Genomic DNA, 20,706 nt, shown 5'->3' on the forward strand with positions numbered 1-20,706 from the left:
GTGGAAGAATGGCGGTAGAGAAAATGAAAACTTTTATGTCTCCCCTGCTATTCTTTTTCTAGATACCAAAACTTTACTTGGCATTCAGTATTCCATTATTTTCCCTTTTAAATTGGACACGAGACAGTTCTTTTAAAAACTACTTCCAATTATGTACACGATCATTTGGTATAAATCATTTTAAAACTCGAACTCTTCTGCCATAATTTTCATTTGGATGATGATTCCTAATACAGTAGTTGCACTTCACAAAAATTGGGTCAGGCAATACATTAAGAAGGCCAACAGACATCTATCTAGTCTACAGACTGTTCTATCATCACTGCAGGGAAATCACAGTATTTCTTTTTAGGAGTAATGTACTTTTTGAGCATGGAAGTTTTTCTTCTAGGAAGCCTTTTTAAAAGGCTGGGTACTTCTTTAGCACTTATTATTTTGAATAGTGAACGTTTAAAATCTTCAGCACTCGCTTCTGAAAATTGTAACACCAAATCTTACTAAATTAGGGTACTGTGCACAGAATCTGGTCAATTCACAAGGATGTTTTATTAACGTTAAAGAAAAAAGACAGCAAAACCTGCTGATATACAAAACACAGGAATCCCTGGCTGAGCAACAGATCTTGCCCTCTCCAGTAATGCTAGTTTAAATGAAGAAACAGAAAATTTAATTTTTTTTATGATATGATCTTGATGGTTTCCATCTAGTAAGGGATTATTTTTCCTACCTTCATCATAATCCATGTTCTGTGGGGAGGAAGAGAAGAAACTTTATGCACAATTAAGAACACGCATGGTTTATTCCTGAAACCAAAATCCAATTCACTGATATTAAGTGACAATTCCATTTTGCTGGACACAATTCAAAAGAAAATAAAGGTCATATTTCTAATAAAAACAGGTATTAGCTACAGCAGAGGAAACACCTGGAGCATGCCTGATTGGTCATCTCTAATCTTTAAAACCTAATGAGGCCCCAACAGTAATTTTGTAGAAAACGTCCTTGCTGTTAAACGCCATATGTCTACTTCAAAAGACCTGAAAGCTTCAGACTTTTAAGAAAATGCCTTCATATGTCAATGTCGATTAATTCATGAAATCGGTCTTTCCTCAGCAGAGAAACGAAGTAATGAGACTATTAAAGAGTACAAGCGTACTTGTATGGTCGAATACAGCAGCTGTACCTGCATATTAGCTTTCTGGCCCTGCATAAGATTTATGATCACCTTGATCTGCAATGCCGACAATTTTTTGTGAAGAAATACGCTCAAGCAACTTTATCTTGAAGCTCTATGAGCCGCAAGGCTCAGCCCCACCTATGGAGAAACTACAGCTTGTACAAGACAAATCCTTCCTTGCTCGCTGTCGAAGTACACAACTGAGATTCAAACCGGGACAGCCTGGTCTCCCGGTTTGCACCAGCCTTGTTCTGCCAGCTTCAGCACACCACCACGGCTACAGAGAAGGTTCTGTCCACTCATTTCGGTAACTGTTCGCCTCATTTCTTCAGAGAAATATAGAAAGAAATGAAGATTGGACAATCAACCTGTTCCTATCTTCATTTAATGCCTGCAGATGACATCCAGTAATACTCCAGCATAGAAGGATGCATCGCCAACGGCATGGTTCATTTGACACTGCAATGCCAACACCCGAGATAATTATTTTGTCTCATGAACCAGAAACACAGAGAAGGGAGAGCAGAAACACCTCAAAACCAAACCAAAACAAACACCCAAGACTCCAAAAGCCCCAGGCTGAAAAAGACATCATGAAATGCCCATACGATTTCCTTAACTAATCCTGGAAATTTATTCGGCAAATTCAGTTTCAGGTTCTAAGATGAAGAATTTGGAATAAATCTAATTAAGCTACAGGCTTTTTCATTCTTAAAAAACATCTGTGAGGAATAAGTAAAAGCAATCGGGTTAATCACATTTATAGTGATTACTTTCATATGGGTTATGAATACATTTTTAAGGTGAAATTTATACATAGTGAATTCCATTACCTGTGCAGACTGTGAATTTGCGCTAGTAGAACTGCTGCATTGCCTTTTGGAGAGGAGAGTTGAAATTCAAAATGAACTTGAATTAGAGGAATAGCCTGAACTAAACAGAAGGCAATTCACTTACAACAACTGCAAAGTAGTGCCTTTAAGTAGGAATAATCAACTGCAAAAACTTATTTTCTCGCCGGAAAAAAGAGCTGGGGCTTACTGATAACCCAATGTGACGATGAGTCAGCAATGACTTGACGTTGTGGAAAAAAGCATCATCTTATTGGGATGTGTAAAAGTGATTGGTTAAGTAAAACAGATGTTGTGCCGTTTAAAGTAAGGCAATAAAACAGCTGACAAAGGGTTTTCAGGTCTGCTAGAGGAAAAGGAAATGCATTTGCTTCACATCCAAACATTCAGACCAGCGAGGGGACATGCCTCAAACTTGGCTCTTATGGTTTGGGGTGGCTTGAGAGCACTTTGACCTGCACTGCACCAGAACATGGGTGTTCCAACAGGAACAAACCCAGAAGCATAATCATCTTGGTTTAATTTGCAGATCACAGCTTCACTGGTAAAAATAGTACAAGATTTGTTGTTCTTGTGACATTTCCTATCCATCAGCAGTGGAAAAAAAGAGTCAAACGCTCTTTGATACACAGATGCTTTGGCCAGATTTTCTGCTGAGGTAAATTCATGCCAGTAAGGGAGTCGATGTACTGCCTTCCAATTACTCAACAGTGAAAATATTTTAAGAAACTTTGGGATTTAGAACAAAATATCGAGGCAGTACTGGTCAAACTTCAACTGGAACGCTGCATCCTGTTCTGGGCGTCACTCTGCATGAAAAATAGGCCCAAAAATAAAAAGTCCAGAGGAGAACATTAAGAGCCATCAGAGGTATGTATATAAACCAAGATCTATGTGGAAAGATGGAAAGAACTGATTTTACTCAGGCTGGAGAAGGGAAGAGCAGAGACATGATAATGGACTTCAGACGTATAAGGAGATTTATCACATTTTTGCAGCAAAGTAAGTTCTTCACTTGGGAATTGTCAAGAGATCATAGGCTTAAATTGCAGCAAGAAAGATAGACATTAGACAATTTAAAAGCTATATAACTGAAATTATAGCTAAGACTGCCTGGGGAAAGCGTGGAAATCTTTGCTGAAGGTTTTTGGGAACAAGTGATTGCCACATATTTTAATAATATTTTTGTTACAATTTCCTCAAGTGGGATGGACTAGGTAATTTATTAAGATTTCTTAAATCCCTGTTTTCTAGAGGTATCCGTACAGATACAAAGCAGCAAATGCCAGTTTGTTCCCTCCATTCCTAACTGGCCAGAAGCAAGCCAGCTTCAGTTCAGGAGCCGTGAAGAAAGCCATCCAGAGAGCACTCGCTGGCTGTGCCTAAGCCAGTCCAGCCGAGATTTTGTTAAACGTAGCCCACTTTGCTGTGCAGCAAAAGCCACCAGATCCACAGAGAACAGCTGAGAAAAACCAGTGTGAGCAGCACAGTGTTTAATTTGTTCCTTTAGCACAAAGACGGCAAGTTCCTCCCCGCTACCGGAATGCTGGCAGCGCCTGCAGGAGCTGGGTCCAGCAAAGCCGGCCATCGCGAAGAGGGGCTGAACCCAGGACGCTGCAGCTGTAAAAAGAACATCTGCTTTTCTGAAAACACCTTGTTCTCAGATCAGATTGCAACCCAAAGTGTAACGACTTTCCCTACGCTGCTAAGACAAGCTGGCAGTAGCAGAGAACTAAATTCCAGGACTTGTAGTAAATCAGCGAAGCATGGTTTGGTTTGAATAAAGAAGGGTGAACTTAAAAAGGTGAGTAATCTTGCCTATATATCATATCAGATCACATATCATATCATGTCATATCTAATTAGAAACCCCTGAACTGTTTCCAAGTGCCTTAGGTTTGTTTTCTTTTCAAACATTCTTAGGATTAGCACAACCTTTGTAAAGTTCCTGCAAGCATCCCCTTTTCTCTTCCAGTTTTAAAATACCACACTGATAGCAAGCTACGGGGTAAAAATCAAATATTAATTAGCAAATCTCCTTTGACTTTTAAACTGTTTTAAAATATTTCCAGAACAATGCAAGGAGTATTATCCATGATATTCCTTAAAGGGTATTTACTGCTGTGATCAACTATAATCCAGCCTTCAAATACTCTGATAAGGCAAGTATAAATGTTCGTACCTTACAGATACAAAAGCTGCATGCATACATGCATGCCGGTAAGTGATTAACGTGAACATAAATTCTGATTGTGTCTGAAAGATACATCAAGCTTGCTATTTCAGCCAAAAAATATCTGAAGAATTAGAGAACTAAAGGACAGGGTGATACGATTCTTTCTTGTGGAGAAGACTTGGTTTGGCTCCCCCTTCGCTTGGTGCCGGAGACAGGATAAGGAGGGAAATGAAGAAAATGGATTGAAGTCTGGACAGCCAAATTGATTGGCCCTGGAAGCAGACAGAAGACTCCAGAAAGGACAACCTGGTGGGCTGGTATCCAGGAAAGCCTGGAAGATGTCTGGGAGGCTGCAAAGGTTTAAAACCGATTCTGGAACAACCTGAAAGGCTCAAATGTTTTTTGGGGATAGTGTGGAAAAGGTCAAAGAGGCATCCAAGGACGGAAGTGTTGCAGAGAGAGCCACTATTCCTATGGACGCAAACATCTCCTGTGCTTTTTCCCCTAGAAGGATGGGAGATTGCAGAAGGAACTGGCAACTGGGTCAAGTTAATACATGTTGATTAAATTTCAGAAACCTCCCCTGCTCCAAACCTGTAACAGCAACGTCATAAGAAGGTTCACTGATGCAGATGTGCAAACTGAAGCTTGGACAAGTTCTGCTGCCTGCCTCCGGCCATAAAGGCGATCCAAGAGAAGATTTAGACCAGGACAGATGTGGTAATCCTTGTAGTATGGTCTAGCTACTATCCCACTTCTCCCCAGCCCCAGCAAATAAAGCTGCCATTGTCCTTTTTGAAAGAACTTTATCCAGCAGATCTCTGCTGGATACGGCTCTTCATTTGTTATTTATTTCTCTAGCTGTCAGAAAGCGTGCATGGTAAGGCTCAAAGAATTTTATTCAGCACATTTTACACACAGGGCAAGCAGTCATATACTTTAAATATGTAACTAAGGTGTTTTGAGTCACCTCCTCAGAGGTGTCCATTTACCTCCACTGACTACATATACATATATATACATACAGCTACACAGGGTCCCAGCTTTGGTGCTTTCATTTGCATGTAAGTTAGATGCCAGGAGTAGGGTGTGCGCCATGGCTTGATTACTCCCTGAGGGGTGAACTTGCACAAAAAAGCTGCTTTTCATGGTGCCAGCTGTATTATTTTCAACTACCACTGTTTTTCTTACACAAAACTTTGCATTATGGATACCAAAAGTAATGTTTGGCATGAATACCTGAATTTGAAAAGATTCAAAGTGTTTGGGTTTTGTGTTTTCCATTCGTATGTTCCATATAGTAATTTAAATCAGTGATCCTAACACAGGAACTTATTCTTAATGTACAACTACCATCAACCTAACTGCATTCAGCGTTAATTAGAAAAAACACCTCTTCTCGCACAAGCGTCCCTACCATCATGCCCATGCTACTCGCACCTTGTTTTCTAGAACACACATACAAGAGAAACACAAACCAGGGAACAGCTTTCTCCTAGTCAACAGGGAAGGAGGTTCTTTCTTCATTCATTCTGTGATTCTACAAAGTAGGATTGTTCACCATATTTCCTCTTATGCGACAGGTGCCTTCACCCTCCAGGGAGGGCTTCCAAACACATGAACCTGGGCAAATGATCCCAAGGTCAGAAAGTAAAATCTCTGTCATCTGACCGACTGCTTACATTTTTTTCTCCTGTATCTGCTTCTGACCCTAAATACATTTATCATGAAGATCAATAATTTTCCAAGGAGCAGAAATACCCCCCAACACCCCCCAAAAAAAACCCCCAACTACGACATGAAATAGTTTCACACAGAAATGCGTTACTCTGATGTTTTTCTTTTAAGATGTCTCAGACTCTGACTTGTTTATTAAGAAAAACAACGCAAAACAGCCCACAAACTTAATTTTGCCTTACCTAAGCTGACTCACTATGGTTAATGGTAGCAAAATACATGGTTTTGTTACTGAAATGAGCAGGTATGACTCAGTTACATAGAGGACCCATGTTGAATAATAAAGCATCGTCTTGACACGACAGTTTTCCAGATTCAAAAGCACTATAAGGACTTGCACAGAAAAGCTACATCTATACAAACAAAAGCATTAAATCAGCTTACTGGTAAAGACCACGCGTAGTTAACAAACGCAGCGTAGGAGATAACAGCTAGAATTTAGACTATTAAACCCCAGTGCACGTCAAGGTCACATTTAGCAGCAGCAGGCAGAGTATCAAAAGGATGCTGAAGAAAGCCACTTGGCTTCTAGTAACAACACAGATAAGAGCCTTGAGGTTAGCATAGAAGACATTAACACGCAACTTGAGCTACATTTCCCCAGTGGAAAATAGCCAATGTTTTGCATGGCAGAAATATAATGTACTATACAGAAAGCTCCGAGCTCAACGCAAGCAGAAGCATTTCTACTGAAAACGTCTATGAAAATATTTGACTCCTCCAAATGGAGGCTAAAAAGCCTGCTGCTGGCCGGGCTCCGCTCTGCAATCAGCTCAACCCTGGCAAGATTCATTCTGCAAAAGCCTCATCACAACCAGATAAAGCAGTCCCAAAATTGCAAACCGATACAAGGAACATGAAAACAGAAGCTGGTTACAACAGAAACCCCATGCATAAACCATGTAATTGTCTCGGGTGGCAAAAACATACAAAACATTGAAATCAACAGAGAACCTCAAAACTCTGAGAGATGCAGTTTCACCGTGGGAAGCACATTACTGCCAAAGGTTATAAAATGAAATCTGTGACAGCGTAAAGACTCAACAGGGCTATAACAGTGCCAAAGAGTGTTACCTAAGCTCTTAATCATTACACAAGACTGCATCACTTACAGCATATACACCTAGTATTACCAAGATGGCCACATATTCCTCAGTTTATCTTTCTAATTTTAAATGAAGCCTTAAAGGTTCTGCAACGTAAAAGGGCCAAAATTGTACAGTTACAAAATTAAGAACCAAGGAAGTGTTATCCTCCTCCTGCACCGTATACAGGACCGAATTCTCATCTTCCTATTAAAATGAATTCTGTATTGTAACAGCAGCAACAACGAAGTTAAGAAGAAAAAAAAGACAGAAATAAATCTCACCAATTGTACAACCGCTTCAGCGAAGTACATACCTGACACACGTAAGTCTCTTTATCTTTAGTAATGTATACACTTTCTGCATAGATCTGGTAGAAGTACCAGCGACTGTTCAGAATTTGAGATACAATGCTAAATTTAGTGGTGTTATATTCTTACCAGGATGCTGTGTTCTTAAAGAAACAAGACTTTAACAGGGCTGTAATAATGACGACTCAGGAGAGTGAGCGTTCAGACTGGTTACGAGGGCCGTAAACCAAGCAGGCAAACACTCCAAATACTTTATTTTTTGCCTACAGTACTTCTACAGGGGGAGAAACAACACAGAAGTTGCTCCTTCCTCCTCTCCGCCAGGAATTTTATTGCGACAAATTAGAACCACAAAGTAAGTTAAGTTGGAAGCGACTTGCGGAGGTCGTTTGGTCCGACCCCCTACAAAAGCAGGGCTAATTCCGAGCTCAGGGCACTCTCCAGTTGACTTTAAATTTCTCCAAGAATAGAAATGGCACAACCTCTCTGAGCAGCGTGATCTAGCCTTGATGCGACCAGTGCATCCTGGGTGCCTCCGAAAGAACCTGCTTCTGCCTTCTCTGTTCCTCCCAGGAGGCAGCTGAAGACAGGGATGAGATTCCCCTCAGCTTTGCCTTTTGCACAGTAACAAACCCAACCCTCAAAGCCTCACCCTGTGTAACTGGCAGGGAGAAAACTGAAGAAAAGCATCCCACGGGAGAGCGAAGTCTAAAAGCAGGCTGCAAATCAGAATGAATCCGAAATGATGGTAGTAAGGGAAGTACAAAAGTCAAAAAATTCCGCTTTAAGAGAGATCATCAAACGTAGTAGAATAGCTTTCCCTGAAGTCTCTTGAAAACAGGACCACGGAACAGTTAAGGAAGGAGCTGCCATTATGCTGTGGTCACTAACAAATTCACCAAACTAATTTCATCGGTTGGCCCTTGAAAAAGAAATAATCTATTTTTAAGAGATGAATGGAAACGTGAAAAAGTACACGAAACAGCTTTCTTAAGTTCACTAAAATGGATAACTTGGTAAAGCTAGGGAATTTCCTAACAACAGTCTAGGTTCCAATTTCTTGAATACTTTGCACTATTTTCTTATTTCCAGGAGGAAATAAACAATAAAAGAGAATTTATAAAGTCAGTGTGTCCCTGCTATGTAATATAAGTTGGCAGGAGGCCTAATTAGACAACCTCCAGAGGTCCCCTCAAACCCCGTTTTCTATGATTCTATGAACTATAACACATGACAAGTAAAACTAAGTATATAAAATGTGATGGTAAGTATTGTCTTAAGAAAGTTTATTAAATTCAGAGAGGCACAATTTGTGAGGTAACAATATATCTATTAGAGTATATTTAGTCTAAAGATGCTACATTGCTTCCCCCTACCCCGAGACTAATTTTCTCCACTTCACATTTTCTTCAGATTGTAATGTTTCTTAAATTTGTAATTTTCTCCTTCTTCAAAACAGAAGGGAACTCATTTCTTATGAGAGCTTGTTATTACACAGATTGCCTCTACAGTAGTACCTTGATACCCACTTATGTTCTATAAATGTTAAGAAAAATTACATAATGTTACCTCATAATGGTACGATATTCTTTATCAGGGAAGAAACTCTTTAAAATGTATAAATGAAGAGAAAGATGGACTGAATCTGAAAATGGGCACTAAGAGATTTATCTAGAAAACAGCTAATATTCTGATAAATGGATGTATTGGAATTAAAATGTAGTCCAAAAAACTCAATTAATATTTCCAAATTATTTTTTACAAAAAGTAAAAATAAAAGCCAGAGCAACTTAGTTAGAATCCTGCATTTCTCTATACTCAGATTAAAATATCATCAGAAATAAGGATACTGTTTTGCTTTTAGTAGTAAATATCAGCTATTTTTTAATTATTAGAAGAAATATATTTGATTCTTTTGAATATTTTAATGTCCAACAATGGGAAATTGTGGTTTTCCACTGTCCCTCGCGGAAACTGCCTGTATGCCATCACTCTGTGCCAGAATACAACAAACACTTAAGGGGAAGAGAACTTGCTGGCGTTAATAAATCGTTATCTTGAAAAATCTTTACCATGTGGACCTCTACGCACAAAACGATGACCAGACCACGCAACGTGTACAGCAGAAGCTGGGAAGCGATAACCTAGCACGACGCATTGCAACGTCTGTCCCTCACTTGGTGTCATAAGCGAAGGGAGACCGGAGGAGGGAGTTCAGGCCTGATTCTACATCTCCGCTGGGGATTTAAGCAAGGTTAAGATTTGCAGCACCTCCTTTTGCACTGTTTTTAATATCGTTTAAAGCTTCCAAACGTTGGAATAAACACTTCCAAACTCATCCTTACAAATCTTAATAGCCAAATACCTTTCTACGACTTCCTATATGGCTTTCAAAGGAGGCACTGGAGTGCTTTTTCCTCCAACACGCGGGATGGGAACGCGCATTGGGTGCCTCGGATGTCAACCACGGTCAGCTCCGCGCTCTTTCGCGCCTCCCTCCCTGCCCTGCGCGCAGGTCACGCTTGCCGGTGCCGCTCGATCCGCAGCCTTCCCCTTCCTTTCACACCCCTGCCCGTGTGCAAGATGCAGCTCATCTGTGGATCACAAAAACACGCCCACAAATACGACGTGCCATGGGAGCGAGAAAGCTGTCGTGGCACAAACGTCTTCATTAATCGGGTGTTTACGTGTAAGCAAAATAAGGTATGGGGTTGGTTCCTACACATTGATTTTCTGCCCCAGGTTGAAAAGAAAGGCTGTGGGGCCACAGCATACTTCAGATATTAATGACGTCTACCTTAACGCTTATTATCTAATACAGTCTCTTCGTATATGCATTTGGGAAGATAATTTCCTATTTGAAGCATAGTAACAAGTATTTCATTACCCCAGATTTGTTTTCTAACTCTAGCAACGTTTCCCTACCCCCCTCTCAAGCTAGAGCTTGATCATAAGGTGACAACAGCCTGAATTAATAAGCAGGTGATAGCTGACGCAGTTAATTAACATATTACAATTACAGCTGAACTAGAGTCATGAAACACATTTAACTTATTTCTTATTGTGAGCCAGCAGGTACAATAAAGTTCCCGATTTAGAATTTTTCAATTTCGTCACAGACCACAGAAAGTCAAAAGCTATTTTAGTCAAACCTCAATGGTTAAAACATCTTTTATATGAATATGTTAAATTTCTTACCCATTAGTGTTATCTTGATTTCCTTCTGCACTCTTCATATTGCATTTCAGCCTACCAATTTACATTTACAGAGATAAGCTGAGGTCACCAGCCAGATCTACTGGCTTTTAAGTGGGAAAACTCAAAAATTGGGCAGCTATTATAAAAAGTCTACCGATAACCGATACAGAGAAAGCAAACACTTCCTATGCGGGATCACTCACACAGGCGCAATCTGCATTTACCTTGTACTACTTCTATTAATCTAATGAATTCAGGTTGATGAAATTACCTCATTCATTCTGAAGCATACATTCTAAAACTAAACAAACTCACCTCAGGATAGAAAATCTGACTATGAATCAGTACAAAACAAGGCAAAAAATACAGGGGAAATAGGAAATCGCAAAGATTTACAGCTAGGAATTAATGAGAAAGTGCTAGCTCCTCACACTGCAAGAAACTGTACTAGTCTGGAGTGGGGTACAAAAAAAGCAGCATGAAGTGTCACGACCTGAAGACGCAATTGCTCACATGTGTCAAATGGCATCTCTTACTTAACATTAACATTTTAGATTTTTAATGGAAATTACTACATTCCACAACAAATTATAAACTTTTCATATAAAAATCAATTTATGCCAATTACTACAACACAAGGAAAAAAAAAATTAATCTAACTCCCCAGAATTTGAAATAGATTATTGTATTAGTTTGTCAAAAAAGGGGGGGGGGGGGGGGGGGGGTGCCAAAAGATAACCACAAGTTCCATAAATCTAATGGCTTAGTTTTCATCCACTCATCTTTCCTGACATGTGGTAATACAAAATAAATGCCTATACTTTTCATTTATCATATTTTATTATGATTTTTATTTGCCTGTCCACATATTAATGAAATAGGACTCTAAGGATATGAAATATTACAATAAGAATGTCCTCAATTCTATGAGGACTGCTTTGCTAGGCAGACATCATGGGAACAGGGAAAAAAAAAAAAAAAGAGGCATGTTTTAAATGGATTCAAGAATGATCAAACATTTTATAAATTTAAAGATCTCCATTACTTTAAAACAATACTGTATTAGTGTGTGCAGAGGCCCCAATTCAACAAAACAAATACAAAATTGATTTAAAACCAAAAGTGCAGAAAAACTCAAAACCAGAACCAAGATACACACAATTATGAAAACAAAGCCCTGGGTCCGATATTATCACCAACGTAAGCATCACAAAGACAAAAAGAAAGCAGACAGATCTTTCCCTTCTTCTGACCTTTAGCTCATGAATCTGGCAAATCCTTCTATGAAAGGTATTTTAATGAAAACATGAATTTGTCCAAATTTTAAGTCCCATCTAACTTGATCGCCTTGGTCTAAATCGTTTGACATGAAAGTAAACCCCATCTTTTTACTATGCAATTTTATTTCCAGACACCCATCTCAGTTTCCCATCTTGATTCGCTTAAAGGGTCTCACAAAGGACGAGCAACATTGAAAAGCGAAAGTTGTTATAACAGGGTTCCACCACTACCACTCATTCAAGTTATTGTTATAGGCAGCAATATGCATCATCAATTACAAAGCAAACATATCAGGAACAATGCTGAATGAGCAAAATTCCTTAATTATTTTAAGCCTAACTTTTCCATGGAATATAATTTCTCTTTTCCAGTTAAAAAAAAAAAAAACCAAAACCAAACCCAAAAACCCAAACCCCAAACTACAGGCTAAAAGTCTGTAACTTAAACTCCTCAGAGTACTGATAATTTACAGTCACACATTTTGTAAATTTATTTCCAACTGTGTTTCTTTAATTTACTGCACTTTGTATAAACTGGACAATGAAAAAGAAAAAGTTAATCCACTTCCACTATCTAGTGGAACCTGTAACGATCTAGTTCTATATGTCAGATAACGCTTTGTCTTATAAACAGCAGACCTAAACTATCAAGAAATATTCTTAAATGTTACCAGAAAGTGACGCAAGAAAAAGTTATCACAACCTGTACTACGCTTTGCTACTTCCTCCATGTTTGTTTTTTTTTTTTAGTCTATTTTTTGCATGTAGTTTCCTTTCCAACTCTTTCCTCCAAATGCTCCTTTGTACAGTGCATTAGTAATTACGGTGATACGAACAGACCTCTTATAGCTTAAGACCACAGAGCAGTCCAGTACCTGGATCTAATTTTCTGCAGAATGAACAGAGGAGAGCACAGAGACAGAAGAAAACAAGAAAAGGAAGTCCTTGCATTTAATTATTTATTCGTTCTCTGTGTACGCTGCATATATATATATATATATATATATATATGGACAATGTCATCCTAAGTGAAAGACGTAACAAGAACATGGAAAAAGATACCTCAACATCTTTGGCAGCAGTCCCACAAATTGCCCTGAAAGAACTCGGCAGAAATAAATAATGACATACCACAAGAGTTATGAAGGCCTAGGGGGGGAAAAAAATCTTGAAAATTTTCAGAGAAAATGAGGATATGGAAACCAGGAATTTCTAGGAGAAAACTGAAATGAAACTTTCACACAGACTACTTTGTCTCATAATGAACGCTGAAATCATTTCTAGCGTTTAAAAATACTTTATGAACACTCTCCTTCAGAACGCCTGCTGTAGTTAATATGTACTTCAAATGAGCCACAGATGAATACAAGTTGGAAGAGAAGCCATCCAGTTCAACCCTTTTCCCCAAGACAGATTCAACTGCATTATGTCATTCCTGACATATTTGTCTTGTCTGTTCTTAATGACTGCCAACGAAGAAACTCAGCAATTTCCCAAAGCCAGCCGTTCCAGTGTTTCACAATCTTTAGTATTTGAAAGCTTTCCCCATTATCTAACCTGAAGTTTTTTCCCTACTCAAGAAAGCCCTGGCACTTGGGGACATGGTTTAGTCTAGTCTACCCTTGATTGGTTTAGTGTGGATTTGGTAGTGTAGGTTAATGGTTGGACTGGATGATCTTAAAGGTCTTTTCCAACCTAAACGATTCGATGATTCTGTGATTTCTTGTACCATCCATCATGACGCTGAAAACACATTATGCCCTTTCTCTTTGCATAGCTCTTAAAATACTGAAGACTTACCATGTCCCTTCTCATTTTTCTTTTCTTTAGACTAAACAACTCCGTTTCTGCTGATCTTTCCTCCACAGTTATCTTTCCGAGATATCTGATCATCCTTCTCTGGACACTGTCCAATTATGCACGTTGCTCTTGGAGAGCGATGCCCAAGTTTGGGCACGAGTGCTCCAGTTGCAGAGCAGAAGGGCTGCTTCACGTATCTACTAGGCTCCCTTGTTTATACAAACTGGTACGATGTTTGCCTTTTTTTGTAACAGCATGACATTGCTGACTTTATAGTCAGTGCATGATTCGCTATAATTCCAGCTACTTTTCTAAAGAAATGCTGTCTAGGTGTTGTTCGCCATCCTCCACTTGTAAAGTTATTCTTGCTCCAGTATAGTATCTTCTATTTATCGCTGCTGACTTTCATTCTGCTTTTTTTCAGATTATTTCTCTAATTTGTTAATATGATTTTCAATAATCACCACAGTCCCTTAATGCTGGCAGTCCCTCCTATCTTAGTGGCCTATTTATCAGAACATTTTATTTCATCATCCAGGTTGTAAACGGAAACGCTGATCAGAACTCAGGACCGATGACTGCCAAGTCTTTTTACTTCAGAGCAGATAAAGTATCAGACCATCTCTTGTTACTTAGGGCTCATATTCTGCAGTCCTTCATACTTTCTTAACTACAAAACAGGGAATATACATAATGGAGTGTTACATATATTCCCCAGTATTCCCACTGAGTCTTTGAGACCCTTCATTTCAACTCAGAGCACAGAAGATAACTTCCCAGTCTACACACCCTTGTACTGGATCCTTCTCAGGGCAACAAACTGCTGAAACTGCAGTTTGGACCATTACGCACCCAGGAGGCGGGGAAAGAGAAAGCTTACCAAGAAGTCTGAACCCCCACAATACAAGATTTCTGTTTGCTTGCAAGTCAGCTGCACTGCTTTCAATTCAAAGGATTTTAACTTTCCTCCAGTCTATTTCTCTTTGTCAAAATAACTCGTTGCTTGCTGAGGCACTGTCATTTTTAATGGTGCACTACGTATTGCTACACAGGGATGCCTACGAGAGAATACACACTAACTAGCTATATATATTTATAAATGTGTAATATTTCTATAATCAGGTAACAGAGATAATTATTTATATTAAAATAACACTTTGACTATGCCTACTGATTGTACAATCTATTTCTGTCTGCTCTGGATGAGCAAATTCTCAATATTTCATTCTATCCCAGGGAAAAGAAAAAAAAAAAAAAAAAAAAAAAAAGGGATTTATTTCCCCAGACCTTCAACATTTCTCAACATCTTCCATCTCCACATTCCATCCATCGTGCAAAGCTCATTCCTGAGATTAGCGTAGGGCTTCCATGATTCATACGTGGTAACCGTAAAAGGGAGTTCAGATTCCTTAGTGATCTGTAACCCTAGCTCTGCATCCGTTTCTACAAACAGAGATCCCTACTCTCACGTAGGTCAGGAACCTTCCTGTGGCCCAAAGGGATTCCAGTGCACATAATGGTCCTAAGCTTACAAGTCTGATGGTCAGCAGAAAACCAGGAGCCTAGAAGAGGAATTAATTGTCTGCTGCCTATGTAATGCCAAAAACCTTTACGGCATATTGCGTCTAGAGTCCTTCTTTTCTTATCAGTCAGTCTTATTTCTCAAATTCCTTTGCCAAATTAAGTATCGCTCCAGCAAATACAACTATGCTGCACAATACCTTCTATAGAACTGGGTCAGCTACCCCGACATGTTCATCTAAGCTTATAAGTCTTTTTGCCTCACCAGCTCTAAGGAATACTCCTCCTTTTGGTCATAATTCAAAATTTCTTAAGAAAACCTCTGGGAAACTGTCCACACAGTGACTACGCTTCGATAATCTTTCATTTTAAAAAGGAGATGGCTCTTCGCTATAATGTAACTTAACTAATTATCTAAATAAGCCATAGCACATATGACCATTAACAAAACAATCTTACATGCTCTACCTCATCTCAATCCACTCTCACTCACGCACATGCAGAAAACTTCACACACAAATAACCTTAGTTTTTCGTAGTACGTTACACGACCCATATTGTTCCATAAATCGAGATCATCTTAAACCCTACAACCAAACTGGTCTACAAGATTACTGATGCAACGAAAGATCACAGAGGCTATTAAGCACACAGATACAACAGCTACCTCAGTAAGTGCCTGGCTGCTGGGCGCAGGCTCAGTATCCTTGTGCGTTCTTAAACCCTTTTCCTGGGGAGGAGAACTTGAAGACTTCAAGCCTGAGCCACTATTTTTTACGTTCTTCCATGTAAATTACAATAGCATAAACAACAGAAATGCATTTATTTTTCATTTCGTTCACAGATGAGTTTAAAAAAGTAGTCTTTTAGTTTATCCAGGCTCTGTACCACATTCGTGTCTCTCTGTACCTGAAGGATACTCCAGCATGGCTGATGTATGCGCACGTGCAAATTTTTTCTCACGTAACTCAGTGCCTGTGTAAGTTTTCACATCAGCAGTAGTTTAAAGCTAGGTGTCCTGAACTGTTCTGCTTAAATATTTAGTTTGTTGAGGCATGCCTATTACTTTCAAGGAGAAAACAACAAAGTAATACTGTATCACGCAATACAATTGGTCTGGAGGACAACTTGTGTTCACTCACATCCTCTGGAAGGAAGAAAAAAAAAAAAACCAACCATGCCTACAGTCTTTCTACAATTTATCAGCAGGTCAATAACCTCTGGAGTATAGGCAGGCCACTGCCCTGCTCAAACCAGCACAAAGCAACCACAGGGATGAGTCTCCAAAACCCACCGATGACCAAACTTTCAACCCAGCTGCAGGAGCTCAGGCAGGAACCGCAGCGGTCCCAGGAGCGGCGCAAGCCAGAGCAAACTCTCTCGCCCAGGTCACTTCTGCGATCGCGGTTGCGCAGCTGCAGAGCACGGGCTGAGCTGCTTCCCGAGAGCCAACTCCTTTACCTCCCCGCCTCGGCCAGGAGAGCACATCACACGTGGCACTCAGCCCACTGGCTCACACTTTTCTTCTCTGTTCCCAAGATTCAGCTCAGCTGCAACCCCCTCCCCACACCCATAAATAAAGCCCAAAATAAAAAAAAGCTGTGGAAGCCAGCCTTACTATTAGCCTAAAAGCAATAGCTTTAGATGGAGTGAATGGGGAAGGAGGTAACGCTGGCGGGAAGCAAGCAATGAAAGCAGGCCAAAGCCTGAAGCACAGGATGTGAGAAAGCAAACAGAGGGAAGTAGAAGTAGTCAGAAAGACAGGCTCACCACAAAACACTGCTGGGGTACGGCCCGAAAGGGAAAAAAGAGCTGATTCTACCTCTTCCTTCCAAGAGGTCACCAACAACCTCCTTCCAAGAGGTCACCTCCAACCTCCTTCCAAGGTGTCACCTCCAACCTCCTTCCCTGTGCTCGTTCACTAGCGCAGGGCAGCTACCAAAAGAAGGGTCTCTTTGCTAACACAAGCCTTAGAGGGACTGCCTGGAGACCTGTGAAGAACTTGGAGCGTTGGAAGCCTCTTTGCCTAAAGTCTAACTTCCACTTGGCAGCCTGAGTCAGTGCTCCCTAATGAGTCTGGTTTACACAAGTCCCTCTATTTTTCATAGATGAATTGGGTAACGTTTGGAACGTGTTAAGCATAGTATATGTTTTGGGAGGCATGGAGCATCCAGGTGATCCTTCACTGGACAAGCAGGCTTTTAGCCTTGAACTAACACATTTTGGAATTCAAGAAATAAGAGCCCTTCTCCTGGATGAGAGGCTTCTGAGTCCTAGCATTTTAATTAAGGTACATCTACTAAGAAAGCATTAAAAGTAGTTGGTGCTAGCACTGATCTTCAGCCAGAAGGGATAATAGGATCCTCTAAATTTGCCTTGTTAATATTCTACCCATACCGATTAACCCCTCACCATTCCGTCCCTTATTTCTCAGTCATGCGAGGCAGTTCTTTTTCTCTGCTGCTCCTTTTTCCCAAAGTAGAACAACACGAAAAAAACGTTCTAAGGATTTTAGACCAGCAGACTAAGAAAATAAAAACGAAGTATAAGCAAATTTCTATTTTCCTATAAAAGGTTCCAAAACCAAAGTAGGCAGAATTGCAGAACCACTTCCGCCTGACGAGCTGACAAAAAGAGCAGGCTTCCTCAAAACACACCTACCTTTTACTATTAGTATATATTTACACACAAACTGCTCCGTATTTAATGCAGGATTAAAATAGTTAAACTGAGCTACTGTTACTCCTTACTTTTATTCTTTTTTGCGTTTAGACCACCTCTACAGTCTCCAAGAGCCAACAGAGCACCCTGGTTCCCCTGGAACCCCGTCGTCCCGTTCCTCCAGCCGCTGGCGTGAGTCACTGCTGTGCAGCGGGACGTTCCCTTTGTAAAGCACTGGTTCCCAAACCACCGTCCTCAGAAAGCTGGCTGGCTACACGCTGCTGGCGCAGGTCCTTGCTTCCAACTGCTGCGCGGCTTTAAAGACAACCAAGACGCATTAAACACTATCCTGACACACATTTCCCTTGTAAGCTGTTACTTCAGCTGCCGCAGGGCAACTATGTTCTTGTGAATGAGCGAGTAGGTGTCTCAAAATAACTTCTAAGACGCAGTTCACGTAAAGAAAAAGGGAAAAAAACCCAAACGAACCAAAAAAAGTGTGGTCTAGGTAACGCGTCAGCTTTCCCCGCAAATCTGCCTGGTCCAGCAAGTCTGGGAGCTAGACTGAGACTAGGAATTATCTCCAGCTCTACCATATGGAGATGCAAGACACCAGGCCAGTTGCTTGTTTTATTTAAACATGTGTTTCTTTTACCAGCAATATTAACGTTGCCATGTTCCTGTTTATACTTAAGGAAAGGAGAACATAAACTATGTAACTTTTTTCCTCTCATTTTGTTTTGCTCTTTTAAGAGGTCCCTGTTCCTGTCGAAGTGAGTTAAGCTAAACAGAAACAAGGCATTTTTGTGCCAGAGTAAATGCGTCCACACTTGGAATTATTTGGGACCCGTTCCTACGGTTCAAACGCACCAAGCCCCCTCCCCCCCTTAATCGTTATTAACCTTCACATGTAAGAAGGCCCGCACGTTGGGTAACTGGTTATTTACTTAACAGACCACAATAAAACACAATTTACCAGAGACAGCAAAGCACACAACACCAACCCACTGCTTTCACCATTTTGGTGAGGCACCTATTCGAGCGGCTTAAGAGAAAAAGTTTCTAATGGTTTGCAAAGTGGCAATCGCATCACGACAGGAGCGAGAGTGCAGCTCAGAGGATCCTGAAAGAGAGTCTGGATTCCCCGTGCTCGCCCACACGTGACACGCTGGGGAACCGTCTCATAAATTCAATATAACCCTCAGAGAGAACTCGCATTAAGTCAAGGTTCAGCGAGACCCGCGATCCAACGTGCTGGCTACAACGAACGCGCTGGAGAAAACGTAAGGCTTTCGGCTCCCTAAGGCGGACTCCTCCTGTTATGAGCCCCTCTGAAATCGCCCCCAAAAATCTAAGCCGATCGCTTCCCGGCAATAGCAACGTTACTTGACCACTGGCACGTATGTTTGCCGTGCAGTAAATGCAAACGTGCTGCAGCGCTCCGCAGGGGTAGCTCACAGTGCTGAACCTTACTGGCTCACGGAGCGCGAGTTTTTTTCTATTTCGCTATTTCAAACGCGTTGGAAAGCCCGTTTTGTTCAAGGTTTTTAAGCGACTCGGAAAGGTGTCCCTCTGCCCAGAGGATTTGGCGGAGGTGTACCTAGCCGGGCGCGACCCGTGCCCTTTCCAACAAGGAGAGCGTTCAAGCCGGCGAGGCGAAGGATGAAGCAGCAAACTTACTTCCCAGTGATAAACTGGCTTCTGGACGGCGTGCACATAGGCTGAACGTAGTAGTTCTCCAGTTTAACCCCCTCGGCAGCTAGCTTGTCCAGGGTGGGCGTCCTGATCTCCGATCCGTGGTAGCCCACGTCTCGGAATCCCTGATCGTCAGCCAGGATGAAGACGATGTGAGGCTGCGAGCTGGGGGTCGCGGCCCCCGGCTGCTCTCCCAAGCCGGTCCTCGTCGCCTCGGTCTCTGCGGGCCGCAGCCCCAGGCTGTCCCAGGACAGGTAGCCGTAGGTGAGGAGGCTGAGCACCGAGAGGCCGGCCAGCACCCCCAGGGCCAGCATCTTCCCCTTGCAGAGCCGGTGAGGCCAGCCGCCCCCACCGCGGGCCATTCACCTTGGCTGCAGCGAGACACGAGAGAAAAGAAAAAAAAAAAAGAGAGCAATAAAAAGGAAATAAACAACCAGCCAACCACGAACCCAAGCCCGCTCCACGAAGCCAAGCGGCCGCTGAGGCGGCGGCGGGGGCCGTCAGGGGTCCCGCCGGGCGGGGGAGCGCAGCCCGGCCCCGCTCATCGCCGCCCGCTTCAGCCGCGCTGGGGCCGCGGGGGAGGAGGCGGCGGAGGCCGGCCGGCCCGCCCGGGGCTGCCGCTGGGGCCGGGGCCGGTGCCGGTGCCGGCCGGGTGGGCAGGGCCCCGCCGGGGGTCACGGCGCCCTCGGCCCGCCCACGGCCCCGCTGCCTTGCCCGGCCCGGCGCCGGTGCCCATGGCGGGGCCGCTCAGGGCGCCCCGGCCCAGCGCCGCCGCGGCCCGCGGGACCGGCCGGGCCGGGCCGGGCCGCCTCCTCCGCCCGCCCCCCCGGCGCTGCCGGGCCGCTCTCCCCGCCCCGCCCCGCCGCTTCCCGGCCCGGGGGCGGGCGGCCCGGCCGCGGGGCAGGGGGGGCCCCGGGAGGCGGCCGGAGCCCTGCTCCCCCCGGGCCGCCCCCCTTCTGCAAAGCCATCTCCTGCCTGCGCCCCGCCCGCGCCTTCCCCCCGGCCAGCCCCCTCGGCAACTTCTTGCTCGCTTTCTGCCCTCCCCTCCTCTCCCCCCGCACCTCCTCCCCTTCCCCGGCCGCCCCCGCAGCCCCCCGCATTTTGGAGACGAACACCCCCCCCCCCCCCCCCCCGGGCAGCCCGTGCCGCCGGCGAGCCCCTACGCCCCCTTCCCAAAGCTCGGTGGCCGGTTTTTGCCCCCCCCCCCCCCCCCC

The 20,706-nt window shown here is 42.7% G+C and overlaps 1 protein-coding gene across 1 annotated transcript in view; it reads right to left on the reverse strand.

Moving 5' to 3' along the window:
• Positions 1-19,854, reverse strand: part of ARSJ (arylsulfatase family member J) — a 45,055-nt gene extending 25,201 nt beyond the window's left edge. The window contains exon 1 of the mRNA XM_009483490.2: positions 19,478-19,854. Within this exon, the coding sequence (XP_009481765.2) occupies positions 19,478-19,854 (377 nt within the window). The remainder of the gene's footprint in view (positions 1-19,477) is intronic.
• Between the last annotated feature and the right edge of the window lie 852 nt (positions 19,855-20,706).

The sequence above is a fragment of the Pelecanus crispus genome, chromosome 4 (assembly GCF_030463565.1).
Source record: "Pelecanus crispus isolate bPelCri1 chromosome 4, bPelCri1.pri, whole genome shotgun sequence".
Taxonomy (NCBI): domain Eukaryota; kingdom Metazoa; phylum Chordata; class Aves; order Pelecaniformes; family Pelecanidae; genus Pelecanus; species Pelecanus crispus.